Raw genomic sequence first — 19,704 nt, forward strand, 5'->3', positions numbered from 1 at the left:
AATTTAATGCACTGTATAATTTGGTTTTATCGTCGAAATTTATTACCCGATCCGACCTAACCTGATTCGAGAAAAGTTTTTGTAACGATAGAGAGGTTAATCTTTGTAGTATTTCTTGTGATAGCAAGTTGCTTGAGAGTTTAATGTACGACGGTAGAAGAGGTTCGACGTGCAGCGACGTTCCTCGAAGTTTCTAATGCAATCGACGACCGAGTGTGCCTCGGTTTGAACTAGTTCCGCCATTGTCTAACTGGGAACCAGTAAGTGAATTCAGCGGAGTTTTCTGGTGGCACGAGTGCAATGTACCCGAGAACTTTCCTACTTCTGCAGAGGAACAACGGGAAAGTTTCTTGAAAGGCTGGACACACGTCCCGAGGGACATAATTGATGGAAAGTCGATTGCTTTTGATTGTTCTACACCTTTCGTGGTCGGGGAAATGGGGTTACATGTTGTAGCACTGTTCCACGTTTGTGCGGGATGAAACTTTTGGTTTACTCGGTGCTTCGAATTTAGACGGTTCTTCTATGAATATCAATTTTTGAAAAATTTGAACTCTTGGAAGATTGACTGCAAAAGTGATATACATATTATAGTATACTAATTATAAATTTTAATTGTAAATTTAATTATAAATTTATAAACATTGAGAACCTTTAACAGACTTTAATAAAAAGACTCTTATAAACGACAGATTTAATAAAAAATTAAATAGCAAAAATTGAAAATGAAGTAAATTTTCAAACACGATATAAAATCTAAAATATGAAGATATTAAAAACGATACCACAGGAAGTACTAGCGATGAAATAGGTTATATGAACTAGGTGCGTGAGTCTATTGGATTGACCTTGACCGGATACCGTCGAGGTGAAAAAATGGAAAAAGAAGGCATAATCGATACTTTCAAAAGTAAGAAGAAAAATAGGTACAGAGTAAAATATCCCGCGTTTTAACTACAAAAGTTGCACCCAAAGTATCTTATAGCTATAGCACATAGATATTGATATTAGGTTCGATAAAATTCTGAACTTTTTATGATTTTATTTGACATTTCAACCATTTTGGCTGAGAGATTGTACTTTGTTAGAAAAGTTCATTCTATGGTCTTGAGAAGAAAGTAGATTACGATGATTACTACATAGTGTGCTTACAAAAATTTTTTTCTACAGAAAATAGCAGTTTGATGTAGCAGTTTTATGAAGGTATATTCATATTTATGTTAGGTATATTCACAGTGGATTAGGTAGAGTATCTACTCTATTAGGTTAGGTAAAAACTAGGTTAGGTAAAGAGTAGATTTATGTAAGGTTAAATAAGGTTCAGATCAAGTTAGGTTATATTAAGTCTAGGTTAGGTAAACATTAGACAAGATTAAACTGAATATATTCATGTGAGGTTAGGTCAAATTTAGGTCAGGTTAAGTGAACATCAAATCAAGTTACACCTGTTCATATTAAGTTAAGTAGATGTCACATCAAGATAGGTTACATATGTTCATATATAGATGATACTAGGTTAGGTTAGACATATAAAACATTAAATAGAAATTAGATCAGACTGGATGTTCTCATGCTAGGTTAGGTACAGATTAAACTAGGTTAAGTTCAAGGAGGTACATTCATATAAGTTCAAGGAAGCATTGTTCAGGTTAAGTCAAACTACTCACATGATGTTAGATATTATCACATCAAATCATACACATCATCCACGATCATCTGATGTGTTACATCAATGTAACTCGCATCATCTGACATTCAGTCGCTCTAACCACTGCAGTCTCTGCAGTCCTTCATCAAAACCATCAGTACGAAAATATGCATCACGATTATACTTGTAAACACGAAATGTACAATGCGTGAAGTGCACAAACGCAATCGTAAGCGAAGGGGTAAAAATGCAATAAACGAGGGCTACTCACGATTGCGCAGCTGGTTAACCTCCACCTTGACAGGCAGTTTCGGCGACACTCTGAGGGCGGTGCGGATCTGGTAATACCTGTGAAATTGGAAATCGTCGATGAGCCAGGGGGCTGAGCCGTCGCAATTACGAGCGTCGAAAGCCGATCCGCTTACCCACGCTGGAACAGGTCGACATTGTAGAACTTGCAAAGCTCGAGGGAGAACTCGAGTGTGGCCTGTAGATCGCTCATCTCGATCCAGCCGCGATGCCAACAGCCCACCCTCCTCGCCCGGTTTCAGCCTCTCGCGAAGCTTCTTCTCTAATCGAACGAAGACCAGCTTCGTCTGTCGCCACGATTTACGAGCGTTGAGCACTGTTCAAGGCCTGCTCGAGCATCCTGGCTCGATCCTGCCATCCTGCACGTGGAACAGCTTCAGAGTCGACGGCACCCTGGACACACAATTTCAAACGCGTTCCAATCGATCGGATACTCGAAGAAGAAAAAAAAAACGCTTGAATCGCGTCCAAAAGGTGCTTGAACCGACGCGATCGCACGAGTGGATAAAGATGTATTGTCGGAGAGGATCGAGCTTTTCACGTCCCTCTGCTGACAAATAGAGTACACAGAATGTGGGTTTCCAAGTTTTTTAACGATCCAAATACAACGATCGGCCTGCAAACTTTCGCTGTACGTACACGTTCTCCTAAACTTTTTCGAGTTTTGGAACTCTTTTTAGTTTCTGTGGAGGTGGAGAGTTTTTAGGTATTGAAGTTTCGTTTTAAAGATGGGGTCTTTATGTGAGTAGGTGATATGGATTAAGTAGATATTACCCTTTTGTAAATCATCAAGGCCATAATATTTATATATTGTGAACTTTCTGTACTCTTATATTTGCAAATTTTAATATTTCCGAATACCTCAAATCCCAAATTTTCCCACGTTCCCAAATTTCCACATACCCAAATTCCCACATTTCCAAATTCTCACATTCCCTAATTCCCACATCCCCAAATTCCCATACCCCCAAATTTCCACATCTCCAAATTCCAACATTTCCAAATTCTCACACCCCCAAATTCCCACATTCCTAAATTTCCACACCACTTACTTCTCATATTCCCAAATTTCCATGTCCTCAAATTCCCACATTTCCAAATTCCCACATCCCTAAATTTACACACCCCCAAATTTCCACATCCTCCAATTCCCATTCCTTCAAATTTTCACATCTCCAATTCCCAATCTCCAAATTGCAATATTCTCTAATTCTCAAAATTCCAGTTTTCTAAATTCTCGAATTCTAAATCCCTCAAATTCTCATGTCCCAACTTTCCACACACCCAAATTCAAATCCCAAATTTTCACAGCTCTCTCTATTCCAAAATCCACATCCAAATATCTAAATTCTCAACACCCCAAAAATTCCCAAATTCCAAAATACCGACACTTTCCTTAAATTTCCAATAAGCCCAATACGTCCAAACACGTAAATTTCCAGAATCGCAAAATTTTCCTAAATCACTCTATCTCCGTATTTCCGAATCTATTTGACGTCCGAATACATTTGACGCACCCGCTCGGGGACATTGAAACGTCTGGTCGTTTCTCATCAAGTTCCCAGCCCCGAAGAAAGAAGTTCATTTAAGCCCCGCTTTCACTGGCCTTTGCGGGCTACGAAGTCTCGACGTGACGGTCGCGTCAAACGCCACGGGCTGTGGCCACGAAACGTCACGGGGGAAGCGGAAATCCGCGCGCTTCGTCGCGCGAGAACACGCCACTGTCAAGGACGCTGAAGGCCGCGCGCACTTTAGCTTCCTCGAGCGAAGATCAACGACCTGACCGTACGCAGAACCCGCGTCAAGGGTGGCACCAAGAACGCTTGGAAAAAAGAGGGTGGAAACGTGTTTCAGGAAGAAAAATTTTCACGATGACACGAAATTCAGATAACTTCGGATGAGTGGGCAAGAGATTTCTGCGTAATTGCGGAACACGGTATGATCCTTGAAATAGAAAGGTGGAGATGGATATTTTTATCTTATGTGGGGAGACCGTTTTTTACTTGAGTTGTAATCAAGATTAAAGTGAAGGTATTTTTAAATGGGGTGTTTCTTGAGAAAATATTGAGGGGTAATTATAAGATTGATGGTATTTAAGTTTGTGGTAAGGGGATGATTGTATGAGGTAATGGTTGATAATAAAAAATGAGTAAATCATTGAATTTGTAAAATGGAAATGATATAAAATATTAAATGGAGTAACTGAAAAGTGGAGACTTAAAAAAAAATTACCTATGCTGCAATATAACAGAACAATAAAATAGAATAATAATAATAGTAAAAGGGCAATAATCATTGGGTGAAAATTAAAGTATAATAAATTAGTAAAAAGGAAGAATCAAATATTGAGCCAGTAAAATAATAAAATAAACAATGTGACAGTATATGAAATAACAAAATAGTGTAGCAACAGAAGAATAATCCATCAAGTTAACAAAATAGTAAAATTGTAAATAAGCAAAATAAAATAGTAAATAAAATAGAAAATAAAATAGTAAATAAAATAGTAAATAAAATAACAAATAAAATAGTAAATAAAATAATAAATAAAATAGTAAATAAAATAGTAAATAAAATAGTAAATAAAATAGTAAATAAAATAGAAAATAAAATAGTAAATAAAATAGAAAATAAAATAGAAAATAAAATAGTAAATAAAATAATAAATAAAATAGTAAATAAAATAGTAAATAAAATTACTAGAAAATAATAGTGTAACAGTAGAAGAATAATCCACCAAGTTAACAAAATAATAAAATAATAAATAAATAAAATAAAATACTAATTAAAATACTAAATAAAATAATAAATGGTAAAAAGTAGCAAAACAGTAAATCTATAAAATAGTAAAAAATTATTTAACACAAAAAACCAGCAGAATACCCCAAGAATTCTATTTAAATTTTCTCTGGCGAATAGGAAAGAAAATTGAATCGAAAATCATAAGAGCAGAGGCAAGGATATCGTGAAAATTCAGATCCGTTCTTGGAGCAACTTTTCTAAGGCGTATTGTGTGCTCCGGTGTCCCAGAAGGGTTAAGGGTACAAGTCGGATAGCGGAAGTTTTAAAGAGAGTTTGAAGCTTTCAAACTGTTACCCGGATATGTCTTTTTCCATTCATTTTTCCGTGCTAAACGCAATTCAAAGTTTCGCGGAATAAACGCGACGACGATGGCAACTTTTCACGAATTCCAATCCTTGCAAGTCAGGATGTTATCAAAAAAATATTAGTCGGATACAACGTTTTGCACTTAAAGTAAGATGGTTTGTTAATGCGGGATGAAGTTTCTGAAACATCGATTTAGAACTTTTATCGATGTTGGCAAAAGTGATAACTTATCGTTATCTGTTTTATTGCACCGTTAAATACCTGACTTTTACTACTACTTTCGTGTTTTCTTCATGTTTTGATCATTTAATATTTTTAATCAAATTTAATCAACACAAGTTCAACACAAGTTCAATACAAGTTCAGTACAATTCAACACAACTTTCAATTACACTTCTGTGTTTTTGATATGCACTTTTAATTCGTTAAAAAATTGTAAATTTTGAATAATTGAAGATTGAGTAAAATCGCAATGAGTCCCGATTTCCTTCGAAGTCCGCAAACAACTGTTGTTAAGAACGCACATATTTCCTTCCCTCGCAGACACCATTTTACTCTCTTATCACGCCGCTAAAATTATCTCCTGAATGGCTCGTAATCGGTGCTCGTTAAAACAGGGATACGAGATTACATCTCCGTGCCTTCGACATAAATTGAAGAACCTCGATGTTGGAACAACAGCATCAAATTAAGAAACGCACTAGGTCTCTTCTAACGACTATCAATTTAAAATCATTACACTCGAATCTTTAATCTTGTACAAGGTCCACGGGCCATAACTGTAATCTAAAAAAATTAATGGACGAGGGATGAATATTTCATTCGATTAAGTTAAATAAAAATTTGGCAAAGCTTTTGTGTATTCGTTATTGTTGAATCATTATTAAATTTGATGTTATGAATTGATTATTGGAATTGTTAGTATAAATCCATAATTGCATTCATTATTATAAATTTATTATTAATATTTGGTAGTAAGCTCATTATTGCTTATTCGGAATTATTATTATATTCGTAGTGTTATACTCATTAGTGTGTGGATTATTATGTTCATTGTTGTATGGACTCTTGTTAGAAGGCCAGAGATGGAGGTGCTAAACAATTTAAAAAGTTTTTTAATTCGGTTGGAAAATTTGGGATCTTGCAAATTTGTGAATTGGTAAATTGGGAAATTGGAAATTTGGGAAATTGGGAATTGGGATTTGGGAAATTGGAAATTTGGGAGATTGGTAAATTGGTAAATTGGGAAATTGGAAATTTGGGAGATTGGAAATTTGGAAGATTGGAAATTTGGAAGATTGGAAATTTGGGAGATTGGAAATTTGGGAGATTGGAAATTTGGGAAATTGGAAATTTGGGTGATGGGAAATTTGGGAAATTGGAAATTTGAAAGATGGGAAATTTGGGAGATGAAATTTGGGAAATTGGAAATTTGAGAGATGGGAAATTTGGGAGATAGGAAATTTGGGAAATTGGGAATTTGGGAGATGGGAAATTTGGGAGATTGGAAATTTGGAAGATTGGAAATTTGGAAGATTGGAAATTTGAGAGATGGGAAATTTGGGAGACAGGAAATTTGGAAAATTGGAAATTTGAGAGATGGAAAATTTGGGAGATAGGAAATTTGGGAAATTGGGAATTTGGGAGATGGGAAATTTGGGAAATTGGGAAATTAGAATTTGAGAAATTAGGAAATTAGAAAATTGGGAAACTGGAAATTTAGGTAATTGTCAAATTGATAAATTGGTAAACTCATAAACCACTAAATTCCTCGACTTCTAAATTCAAAACCGTAAAAACTTCAAATCTCGAAAACCTGCAACTTAAAAATATAAATTTAGAAGGCAGTAACTTGAAACCCAGCGATACAATAGCATTCTCTCCGCATCCCCGACTGCAACAACGCCACTGGTCGCGCACAAAAGCATTCGTCAAAGCGGCAATATAGCGAGAGCGTCCTGTACATCTCTTCATATTTCGCTTGCAGCTTTAATAGAAGATGTTAATGTAATATTTTAGAGAGAAGTTGTTGAAGGTTGTCATTTGCCGAGGAGTTCCAAGCGTGCTCGGTTTCGAGCAGTTTTAATCGTGAATGCTTCTTCGTCATTTCGAACGACTAGCAATGGTATTTCTAGACCCGAGGCCGACGCACTGTGGCCCAGTTTAGCGGCACTCGTCGTTTCTGGCCTACATCGAGACCCGTGTATTTACGCGCGATACGATTCGAGGCCGTGAAAACGTTCTCCGCTCGCGATTCGCGACAATGCGACAAACGCTAAATCGTTCCAGCGCGATTAACTCTTCCGTTGAATGATAGCCTCAAATTCATCGTGAAACCTTGCTGCGCCATTCATTTGTTTAACCTTTTATGGACAATCGCGTTCAATATTTAACACGTGGATTTCGGAGCTTAGATTTTTATTTCGTAAATCAATAGCTGACTACTGAAATATTTAAAAAGTTGTTTATGTCTTGCACTTTCTTGCTAAAAATATTTTATTTCACACTTTTACTACAGTCGCGACCGCCATTATGTTACCTTACAAAGACAGCTTAGGTTACGGCAGAGTGCTCTCGTATTATTCTTGTAATAACATGAAAAACTAATACGCTAAGAATATATGTTAAGCATATATTAAGTAATAAATTCATTAAATTCTTCAATATTAATTCATGTCTTAAATCATTAAATTTTGTAGAAAATATGAGGCAGGTTATTTATGAGGACGTATACATACGTCACTGGTTCTCAATTGACTGTAACAATGTATGTAATGCTTTCATAATGTTCTTCCAATAACATGTAAAATTATTATACAAAAATTATACGCGATTAAATAAATGAATTTATTAAATTCTTCAAGATTAATTGATGTCCTAACTGATCATAGGTTTTGTCACTGGTTCTCAAGTTACTCTAGCCATGTATTAGATTCTTTCATGAAATTCTTCTAATAATATATAAAATTGTTATACAAAAATTATATATGATTAACTAAATGAATTTATTAAATTCATCAAAATTAATTGATGTCCTAACTCATCATAGGGTTTTGTCAGTGGTTCTCAAGTAACTGCAACCATGTAATAGGTGCTTTCATAAAATTCTTCCAATAATACATACATGAAATAGTTATACAAAGATTGTAACTATGTAAATGAATTTATTAAATTTTTAAATATTAATTATCGTCCTGATTATAGGGTTTCGTAGAGGTTAATCGATTTACGAGGTCACCAGTTAATGGAGTATTATCATTTTTGAGCTAAGCGTGAGAGACTTGTCAAGGCTGAAAGATTGAAACATTATATAGATAGAGATAATTGTATTATAGTACGGAAGAATAATCTCGTTTCGCGAGACAATTGTGCAAGCTTTATCGAGGTTGAGAAATTGGATTAGACTACGGAAGAATTGTCGCACTTTCTGAGTAAACTGTCAGAGCTTTACCGAAGCAGTGAAATTGAATTATGAGACGAAAGGAGTATCACATTTTAAGTCAACTATAAGTTTTCCCTCAAGGTTTAGAAATTCAATTAGGATACCAAAGAATCTTCGCGATTTATAATTAACTCGTGACAGCTAAATTGACCGGAAATGAAAATTCGATACTTGGATATTTCTCTGCAAGACGTTCTATTTGTGCGCAATTCTGTCTTTGGTATTTGAGGAATACACTGTATGAAATATTACTTTGATGTACTGTGATGGAACTTTATATTGAGGAGGCATCAAACCGATGCAGAAATGGAACACTTATTGATCTTTAATAAATGTTATATCCCCAATTTCCCAATTTCCCAATTTCCCAATTTCCCAGCTTCCCAGTTTCCCAATTTCTCAATTTCCCAAATTTCCAATTACCCAATTTTCCAATTTTCCAATTTCTCAATTTCCCAACTTCCCAAATTTCCAATCTCCCAAATTTCCAATTTCTCAATTTACCGATCTCCCAAATTTCCTATTTCCAATTTCCCAAATTCCCAATTTCCCAAGTTTCAAATTTCCCAAATTCCCAATATCCCAAGTTTCCAATCTCCCAAGTTTCCAATCTCCCAAATTTCCAATCTCTCAAATTTCCAATCTCTCAAATTTCCAATCTCCCAAATTTCCAATCTCCCAAATTTCCAATCTCACAAATTTCCAATCTTACAAATTTCCAATCTCACAAATTTCCCAATTTCTCATTTTCCCAATTTCCCAATTTCCCAATTTCCCAAATTTCCATTTTCCCAATTTCCCAATTTCCCGAATTCTCAATTCCCCAATTTCCAATATTTTCCCTACACCCCAAATTAACCCTCCAATCCCCTAACCTACATCTTCGACAGTTGCGTCACAGCTAGTCATTGCTATACTGTCAAACAAAGAAAATTGAACCGCCCCAAATTTTATCCCCCACAAATTGACATCAACCTCAATCGAATATAATTCTATCTCTCAACAGCGCCAATGTTATAACCAAAGATCGAAAATAAACGAACAAGAAATTTCGATCCCCATTTTGCCGATAGCTAACCGGCAAAAACAACATCCGAATCTCTAAAAAATCTGCAGAAGGCCGGCAAATACGTTCGAACAATCGAACGAAAGGGTAAATATTAGCACGAACGGATAAAAATTGCGATTCTCGTGAAAAATAAAAAAAAAAGACTGACCATGATGCAGCAGGAAAACCGTTTAATTCGAAAAAAACGTGGCTCGGTCGTGCAGCTTTTGAAGCGTGTTCACCTATCGGCTCGGCACAATGGCGCGAGTTGCAGAAGAGGCCTGGAATAGCGGACGATAACGGATTTCTACGATCTTTTTTATCGAACCGGACGTTTTCCCTGCGGCGCAGCAGGAGGCCGGGTTAAATTAAGTATGAACGGACATAAATAAACCCTTCACGGTATTTTTCGAAGCATCCGTGTTCTCCCGCTTTGTGCACACCATCGAGCTGTTTTATGCACGTGATACGTGTTTTGTCGCGGCTTTAGAGGAACGTGGAGCTACAGGCTCGAGGTTCTTGACCTCCTTGCAACGCGAATTTTCCTTTTCAAACTTTGATGTATCTTATTTGCAAGTCTAAAGAATTGTCAGGGGAATTTTGCTCGACAAAGCAGGCTGGGAAATTTTATTCGTGGAAAGGTATTGCTGACGTGGGCGATGGTGAGTTATTTCTTTTTGGAGGGAATATTTATGAGGGAGGGAAGTTCTAGGGTTGGTATCAATTTTATTGGTATTTTAGGTGTGTAAGTGTAAGTTTCATATTTCTGAATTCCCACATTCACCAATTCTATATCCCTCAATTCTTACATTCTCCAAATCCCACATTCTACAATTTCCACATTCCCCAATTCCCACATTTCCCAATTCCCACGTTTTACAATTTCCATCTTCCCTAATTCCCACATTCCCCAATTTCCACATTTCCCAATTCCCACATTCCTCAATTTCCACATTCCCCAATTCCCACATTCCTCAATTCCCACATTCCCCAATTTCCACATTCCTTAATTCCCACATTCCTCAATTCCCACATTCCCCAAGTCCCACATTCCCCAATTTCCACATTTCCCAATTCCCACATTCCTCAATTTCCACATTTCCCAATTCCCACATTCCCCAATTTCCACATTTCCCAATTCCCACATTCCTCAATTTCCACATTCCCCAATTCCCACATTCCTCAATTCCCACATTCCCCAATTTCCACATTCCTTAATTCCCACATTCCTCAATTCCCACATTCCCCAAGTCTCACATTTCCCAATTCCCACATTTAGCAATTCCCACATTCCCAATATTCCCACACCCCCAAATTTCCACATCTCCAAATTCTCACATCCCCAAATATCCACACCCCCAAATTTCCACATCCCCAATTCCCACATTCCCCAATTTCCACATCCCCAATTCCCACATTCCCCAATTTCCACATTTCTCAATTTCCACAGTTCCCAATTCCCACATTCCCCAATTCCCACATTCGCAATATTCCCACATCCCCAAATCTCCACATCCCCAAATTCTCACATCCCCAAATATCCACACCCCCAAATTTCCACATCCCCAATTCCCACATCCCTCAAATTGCAATATCCTCCAATTCTAAAAATTCCAGGTTTCCAAATTCTCGAATTCGAAATCCCCTAAATTCTCATGTTCGAAATTTCCACATCCTCTCATTCGTTCGTTCCCAAATTTCCACATCCCTAAATTTTCATATAGCATGTTATTTTATTCTTGTAATTGTTTTCTTCAATTTGGAGATCAGATTTTTTCTCCATTTCGAAAATTAATTTATTTGCCTTGAATCCGTGACTGAATTGCCGAAATCATCAACAACAAAATGTTAATAAAAATGATACAAAATTTATCTCTAAATGCCGAATATTTATAACTGCAATAAATTAAGCATTAAACTCGTAAAAATTCATCCATAAAAATTTCGAAAATATTAAGCCAGACACATAAGAGTAATAAAAATATATCGTAAACGGTATTTAAATAAAACAGCAGCAGAGTGAACTTTCATTTATACGGTTCGGATTTTTACGAATTCGATTATTGATCCCAGGATTAAAACGCGACAAGTGGATGCATATATTCATGCACAATTCCGCTAGAGATATTTACAAAAACGGAGATTGATTCGACGAGAGTTTAGTAAAATAAGTGACGTATAAAAATCAAATTTAAATAAAAATATCGTTGAACGTTTTCCAGAATTTCTGAACATACAAAAAAAGGGATCTTGTTCCAGATTTGATGTCGTATGGTGAAAGTGTATTATTCACTTAGATGTGTGATACCTGTCCCAGTAGACGAGTGTAGTGCTTGTTCGTTCTTTTGTCTGACCACATATGGCACTATTCTACTTACCGACATACCTTTGATCATTGTTCTACATTCTATGCTGTACATACTTACGTATCTTTTGTATCATATACTTTTATCAATATTTCATTCGTTTCTGTGTGTCAAATTGCAAATTAAAATATTGTCTATTTTCATTTTAAATGGTTAGCTTAGGTTGGATGCATTAAAATATTTTTGAGGGACGCAAAAAATCTTGAGCAAGTAATTTGGTAGATGTTATGATACTTTTATATTGATATTTTTGTGCAAATTATTTTTATACAGTTTTTGAATATTCACTTTTATATCATAATTTAAAAAATTTATATATAGTTGAAATTATTATTTATGGTAATATGAAGTAGTGTATTATTATTTAATTGTCTTGTAAGTAGAAAGATTTTTGTACAAATACATTGTTAAAGGAACGAGTGTTTCACTGAAGAACTCCATTAGAATTATTCTTTGATATATTTTTATAATTCTAAATAATTTTAAATAATTCATGAAATATACACAGATATGTTGTAACAGGAATACAGTATAACATATGTAACATATGTTCTTACATATACTATAACAATTTATTGTTACATAATATAATACTGTGTGGTCAAGATAAAATGGCCCTGGACGTCACGTGACCCCACAGAGCGCGCAATTCAAATATGATTCCATTCCTCCTTAACCTTACCCACCCTGTACGATCTATTAATGTATTGTATATTGTACAATGTATTATATAAGTAATGACGTATTATTCTCACATTGAACTCAACACAAACTCCTATAACTCAATATGTAATCTATTTCCTCGTACTATTACGTAACTCACAATTCAATGTATTTCCTCAACGAAATAAATTGTCCCGCAATTCCGTTCCCAAAGAAAACGATACGGCAGAAATACGAAACTGTAGGGAAGATCATAACCGATCGGGAACAAATCGTAGTAATAAAATGGAGTCGTAGCTTATCTAGGCGAAAATCGACGCGTTTAGTAGCCGGTGGACGAAGTATACCCAGGGGATGAGAAGCGGAAACGAGGCGAATAGAAAGGGGAAAACGTTCGTCGGGGAAGATTGAAATTTCGTATCGATTAGCCTTTCGTTTCAGGGTGAATTTTCTTCTGGGGTCGTCAGCCGGACGGTCAACCTTCGTTTCTATTCGTGTTACGAGCAGTCACCGAGAGTTCTTGAAATATTTGCGATTCCATGTCCTCCTCGAGGTCTGTCACTTTGTTTTATTCTTGTCCGACTGAAGAATTCGGAGTAACCATTCGGGAAATCCTTACAGAGTGTTACGAAACGAGAGCCTATTTTTGTATAGGGGTTGTTTACTCTTTAACAGGGTTCTTTCTTTTGGTAAATTAATTAGGAGACTGCTGCTAATGGTAATCGATGAATAATTGGTGATTGGTTTTTGGGGATGTTTGCTAGGCGTTTTAATAATGTTTTAGTGGTATAATTGGGATGATTAGAGTAAGATGTATAAGGGTGGGAAGTGAAAGTGCAAGTGCTAATTTTATCTGAGAATTTTGAGGGTTACAAATTTTTATCTTTTTGATATATTAAAGTTCATGTTTTTAATTTCCTTTATTGACTACAATTAAGTTATTCTATTATTGACTAAATTGGTAAAATTGCAAGTTCCTATATTGTTCAGTTGTAGGGTGAACAAATCTCTATAATCAAATTAGCAAAATTTCAAGTTTCTTAATCTTAAAATTTTCACATCTTTGAATTACTATTCCGCTAATTATCATATTGCCAAATGCAGGTATCTCAGAATTCTAATACCTCCAAATTCCAATATCCCCAAATACCAACATCCTGAAATTGCATCTTGGAATTCCGATATCCTCAAATTCCCATATTCCAAGTTTCCACATGTTCCAAGTTCCCACATCCTCCAATTCCCATATTTCCAAATTCTCATATTTCCAAATTCCCATATTTCCAAATTCTCATATTTCCAAATTCCCATATTCCCAAATTCTCACACCACCAAATTTCCACACTCCCAAATTTCTACACCCCCAAATTCCCATATTCCCAAATTTCCACATGTCCCAAATTCCCACATTCCCTAACTCCCATATCCCCAAATTCCCATATGCCCAAATTTCCACATGTCCCAAATTCCCACATCCCCCAATTCCCATATCTCCAAATTCCCATACACCCCAATTCCCACATTCTCAAATTTCCACATGTGCCAAATTCCCACATCCCCCAATTCCCATATCTCCAAATTCCCATACACCCCAATTCCCACATTCCCAAATTCCCATATTCTCAAATTTCCACATGTGTCAAATTCCCACATCCCCCAATTCCCATATCTCCAAATTCGCATATTCCCAAATTCTCGCATCCCCAAATTTCTACACTCTCTAATTTCTACACCCCCAAATTCCCACATTTCCAAATTCTTATATCCCCAAATTCTCATATTCCCAAATTTCCACATGTTCCAAATTCCCACATCCCCAACTCCCATATCCCCAAATTTCTACATCCCCAAATTTCAACGTCCTGAAATCCCAATATCCTCAAATTCCCACAACCCAAATTCTCCTATCTACAGATTCCAACATCCCCAAATTCCCATCGATTCAAACGTCAACCTACAAAACCACCTACACCTATCACCCCACCTAAAATTACACCCCCTCCCACTGTCACAAATAAAAAAAGAAGTATCGCCTTCCATTCACAAAATCAACGAAAATCGCATGAAAATAGAACTCAGCAGAGAAGTAGCAGCAACAGGCATTGATTAATTTAACACTATCGTCACCCTCCGCCACGAGAAAGGGTGAAAACGCGATAATGCGTTTCCTATAATTTTGCAATTTCGCGTAGACGTCGAACGATATCGTCAACCAGTCGACAGTCGATATAACGGCAAGAATATTTATGACCAAGCCTCGGTCGCTCCACCACTTCCAAAGAGCTTTTTACTCATCTGCAATTCAACTTACGCGATTCTATTTAAACACCGTATCCGCTCGGATACCGTGCTCTTTCAATTCAATTCCTTTGCGATTCGATTAATTGTCGATTCCGTTTGAACGATTCGTCGTTTTTCTTTGATTTTCTTCATCCTTCGTTTCATCCGACTCGTCCTTTTGTATGTTGAATGAGCACGATTTAATATTCACTCCGCGGACCGGCTGTTCTTTGATCGAAACGAACATCGACGATATTTTATGCATGTTTTTACGATTTTTCATCCATGGAAAATTTGTGCGTTCCTTTGTAATTGTAACCGAGTTAATATGGACGGATTTTTATTAAAATTCTTTTTCATTATTTCGTTGCTCTCTGTTTTTCCGGGTTTCGTGTTTGACCCGATGCAATATCTGCTCAATTTGCTCGATTAAACAGATATCTGTACTTTGGGTTTTTTTATTGTACGTTCATTTTATGAATTCTTTAGTCGCTAAACGTAATTTTGAATTTTTATTTATCATTCTCTACACTAGTCAAATATTTTCTAATATTTTTTTTGGAAAGGTTGACATTATGTCATCTTTTAAACACAAGTTTTATATTCACTAAAAATTTGAGGAATTTCTAATTCTTAAACTGGTTACAATTGTAACTTTTTCTTTAATATTCACTTTTTGTCAAAATAAGTAAAACACATGATATTTTCTCATTAACGTGATATTTTTTGGGAGAGGATAAAAATTTAATATTTTTATATGATCTTTCACATATAGAGAAGTTTTATGTTCATCTAAAAATTATACACCAATTTTTCAAATTTCTATTTCTGAAATTATTTGCAATTGCTACTTTTTCTTTTATATTCACTTTTTGTCAAAATAAGTAAAACACATAATATTTTTTCATTAATGTGAAATTTTTTGGAGGAGAATAAAAGTGATATTTTTATATGATATACAAGTAAAAACATACATGTTGCATGTTCATTAAAAAATTGTACATCAATTTTACGAATTTCTAATTCTTTAAATAATTACAATTGCAACTTTTTCTTTTATGTTCACTGTCTGTAACACCTGATATTTTCAAATTAACATGACATTATTTGGAGGATCAAGTTATAAAAGCACCTTAATAAAACATATTTTCTAACACGTTTTGAAGAGGCATGAAAGTTTGACATTTTTGAACGACCTTTAAAACAAACAAGTTTTACATCCCTGTTCGCAGCTTTCATAATAAACCACATATTTTCTAACACTTTTTGAAGAGGCCTGAAAGTGTGACATTTTATAAACGACCTTTAAAACAAGTTGCTTAAAAGACATACAATTACATTAATTTTTATCACTTTGTAGAATCTTAAAAAAATAACGTGCCTTCCGGTATGCTTCTTAATTAATTAAACATGGGTGAGTTTACGAGCAAAGGAGAAGTTAACAGTATTTTTACCAGAGGCTTTCGTAAAAGTAAAACGTTAATCGTATCTGACGTACAGGCTTGAAAAGCACCGGTCGAAAAAGACCGTTGTGGTTGCGTGATTCCATCTCGTTGAAGTTGAAAAGCAGTTTGTTGTAACACGAAAGGATCGCGCCCTTTCAAGCCCGTCATTCTACAATGCCGCTCAATAGTTAACGTCTTTGACCCCCTCTCGGTCGTTTCCCCGAACTTTTCACCTCTGACCTTTGCCCGGAAGGAAAACGCGTTCTCCCATTTAATCAGACCTCGCCGTTCGAAATTTTTAGGGAAAATATCTTCGAATCTCTTTCAAACACATTTCAGGGGCCTTTGAGGAAATTGCCTGCCTACGGTTACCTTTTATTGGGACCTTATTTCTACTTTCTACCACTGCTTCAATTTTAAAGTTTCATTTTTTATTTAAAGGAAATTTTTATTTTTTAGTGTTTATAGGTGGTTTATGAATTGATACATTTTGTGAGGGTAGGAGGATTAGTTTGGTTTTCTATTTGGGGTGGTTTAAGAATTGATACATTTTATGGATGCAGGAAGATTAGTTTAATTTTTTCTTTAAAGGAAATTTTTGTTTTTTATAGTTTATATGTGGTGGTTTATGATTTGATATATTTTGTGGGGGTAGGAAGATTAGTTTGGTTTTTTTATTTGAGGTGGTTTATGAATTGATATACATTTTGTGGATGCAGGAAGACTAGTTTAATTTTTTATTTGAAGGAAATTTTTATTTTTTATTGTTTATATGTGGTGGTTTGTGAATTTATACACTTTGTGGGGGTAGGAAGATTAGTTTGAATTTTTATTTGAGGTGGTTTATGAATTGATATACATTTTGTGGATGTAGGAAGATTAATTTAATTTTTTATTTAAAATGATTTAAGGATTGATATACAATTTATGGATGTAGGAAAATTATTCTAATTTTGTATTTAAAGTAAGTGATTCAAGGGTGATGTCTAATTTATGACCATAGGAAAAATGTTTTTATTTTTCATTTAGAGCAAGTGGTTTAATAATATGAATCCTAATGAGTAAACATATAAAAATCATTTTAATTTTTCATGTGTAATAAGTAGTTTAAAAATCAACATAAAATTTATAGATGTAAAAAAATCATTTTGATCTTTCATTTAAAATAAATGATTTAAAAGTTGACATACAATTTATTGACTTATGAAAATCATTTTAATTTTTCATTTAAAATAAATGATTTAAAAGTTGACATACAATTTATTGACTTATGAAAATCATTTTAATTTTTCATTAAAAAAAAATGATTTAAAAATTGACATACAATTTATTGACTTATGAAAATCATTTTAATTTTTCATTAAAAAGAAAATGATTTAAAAGTCGACATACAATTCATTGACTTATGAAAATCATTTTAATTTTTCATTTAAAATAAATGATTTAAAAGTCGACATACAATTCATTGACTTATGAAAATCATTTTAATTTTTCATTTAGAATAAGTTTAAGAATCAATACATTATAAAGTCACTTTTGTTTCCTCTGAAATATGGCTTCGTAGAGAATAATAGAGTGCAGAGAGTCAGTATCCCGAATCTGGAATAAGAAATCTGAGATTTGTCATTCTGACAGGTTCAATTATTGCCCCGTTAAAAACGAGGAGCCGGATCGCGGTGAATAGTGGAGTAATCGTGTCAGTTTGCCAGAACTTTCACGGAAAGAACTGGGAGGTGGAAGAAAAAAGGGAAAACGTTGCCATGAAAGAATCTGTTCATCAAACTAGCCGGAATTATCTTTTAAGCAGCTCATCACTGTCCGCCTGGCTGCCGGTTTAGCTCCTCCTCTTGGCAGTAGAAGCACGCGTATTTGGTCAGACGTCTAGACACTTCTATCCGACGAAGGGAGACGCATCTATTCGAAAAACCACTGAAGGGAAAGTATTTTCTGGCGTCTTTCAATCGATAGTATCTGCAAGCTGTGATTCATCGATTATAATCCGTTGAGCGCCATGGTGGTCGTATGTGAACATGTGTGACCGTATGTGCTCCAAATTGGGGGAAATCGAGTAATTACAGCAAAAGCAAACGGAGACTTAAAGGCTCTTAACGTCGAGAAAGTGATATACAGCTCGTTAAAAAATAAAATTGGAAAGTATACTTGGTCTTGTGACATATGTAACATATGTGACTGACATTGCTAATTTAAAATTATTTATATGAAACGAAAGAAACGTGTAAATACTCCTAATGTCGAGACAATGATATACAGAAGCTTATTCAAAAATAAAATTGAAAAGTATACTTGTGCTTATGTCATATGTGACATATGTGACGTTGCAAATTTAGTTCAATTATTTCCAGGAAACGAAAGAAACATGTAAAAACTCCTAATGTCGAGAGAATGATATACAGTAGCTCATTAAAAAATGAAACTAAAAAGTATCCTTATTCTTATGTGTCATATGTGACATATGTGACGTCGCAAATTTAAAATTATTTCCAGGAAACGAAAGAAACGTGTAAACACTCCTAATGTCTAGACAATGATACACAGTAGCTCATAAAAAAATGAAGTTGAAAAATATCCCTGTTTTTATGTCATATGTGACATATGTGACCTGTGCAATAATTCAGATAAATTATTTACATCAAAAAGAAACGAAAACTTTTGTTCTTAATGTTCAGGCACATTCTTTAATAGATAAAGTTAAAAGATTAAGTACTCTTGTTCTTCTATCATATGTGACATATGTGACGTTGCGAATTCAATTAAATTAGCGATTAAATGTACAAGGAAATGAAAGGAACTTTTCAGGGCTATTAACGTCGAGAGAATGATATATACGAGCAGATTAAAAGATGAAGTTGAAGGATTAAGTACTGTTGTTCATGTGTCATATGTGACATATGTGACTGGTGCAGTAATTCAGATAAATCAATTATTTACAGCAGTAACAAATGAAAACTTTTGAAAGTTCTTAATGTTAAGACAATGACATACGAGCAGATTAAAATATCCTTATAATATATATTATTAATGTGTCACATATGTTAGCCTCTACTATATCCACAATAATCTTATACACATGATTTTTATCAGGCTTTAAGCTTCAAATTTATACGCAGTATTTTTATACTATAAAATTAGGTTACACAGCCTGAAATTGGTATTTACTTTATTTGAGAAAACAGTCATTTTATATCACAAACATTGCCAGCCATTTTATATTGCAAACATTACCGTTATCCATTTTGTACGGCAAACATTATTGATGGCCATTTTGTACACATTCATATTAAATTTTTTATTAAATTTTGATCTTCAAATTAATCCAACATTTTCTACCATTCTTATATAATAAAATAATAGCAAGCTTTATCGATTACTCTATC

At 34.7% G+C, this 19,704-nt stretch overlaps 1 protein-coding gene across 7 annotated transcripts in view; it reads right to left on the reverse strand.

The window, feature by feature from the left end:
* Window positions 1-19,704, reverse strand: part of LOC100883831 (protein FAM135A) — a 45,867-nt gene that overhangs the window by 15,014 nt on the left and 11,149 nt on the right. For 6 of the 7 annotated variants that reach the window (XM_076528895.1, XM_076528898.1, XM_076528894.1 and 3 more), the window contains 2 exons: window positions 2,074-2,350; window positions 1,920-1,996 (listed from right to left, as the gene is read on the reverse strand). In XM_076528895.1, coding sequence (XP_076385010.1) covers window positions 1,920-1,996; window positions 2,074-2,150 — 154 coding nt within the window. In that variant the 5' untranslated portion in view covers window positions 2,151-2,350. Of the gene's footprint in view, window positions 1-1,919; window positions 1,997-2,073; window positions 2,351-19,704 lie in introns of those variants that run through there. The other variant, XM_076528900.1, reaches the window with a different exon arrangement.

Source organism: Megachile rotundata, chromosome 2 (assembly GCF_050947335.1).
Source record: "Megachile rotundata isolate GNS110a chromosome 2, iyMegRotu1, whole genome shotgun sequence".
NCBI lineage: Eukaryota > Metazoa > Arthropoda > Insecta > Hymenoptera > Megachilidae > Megachile > Megachile rotundata.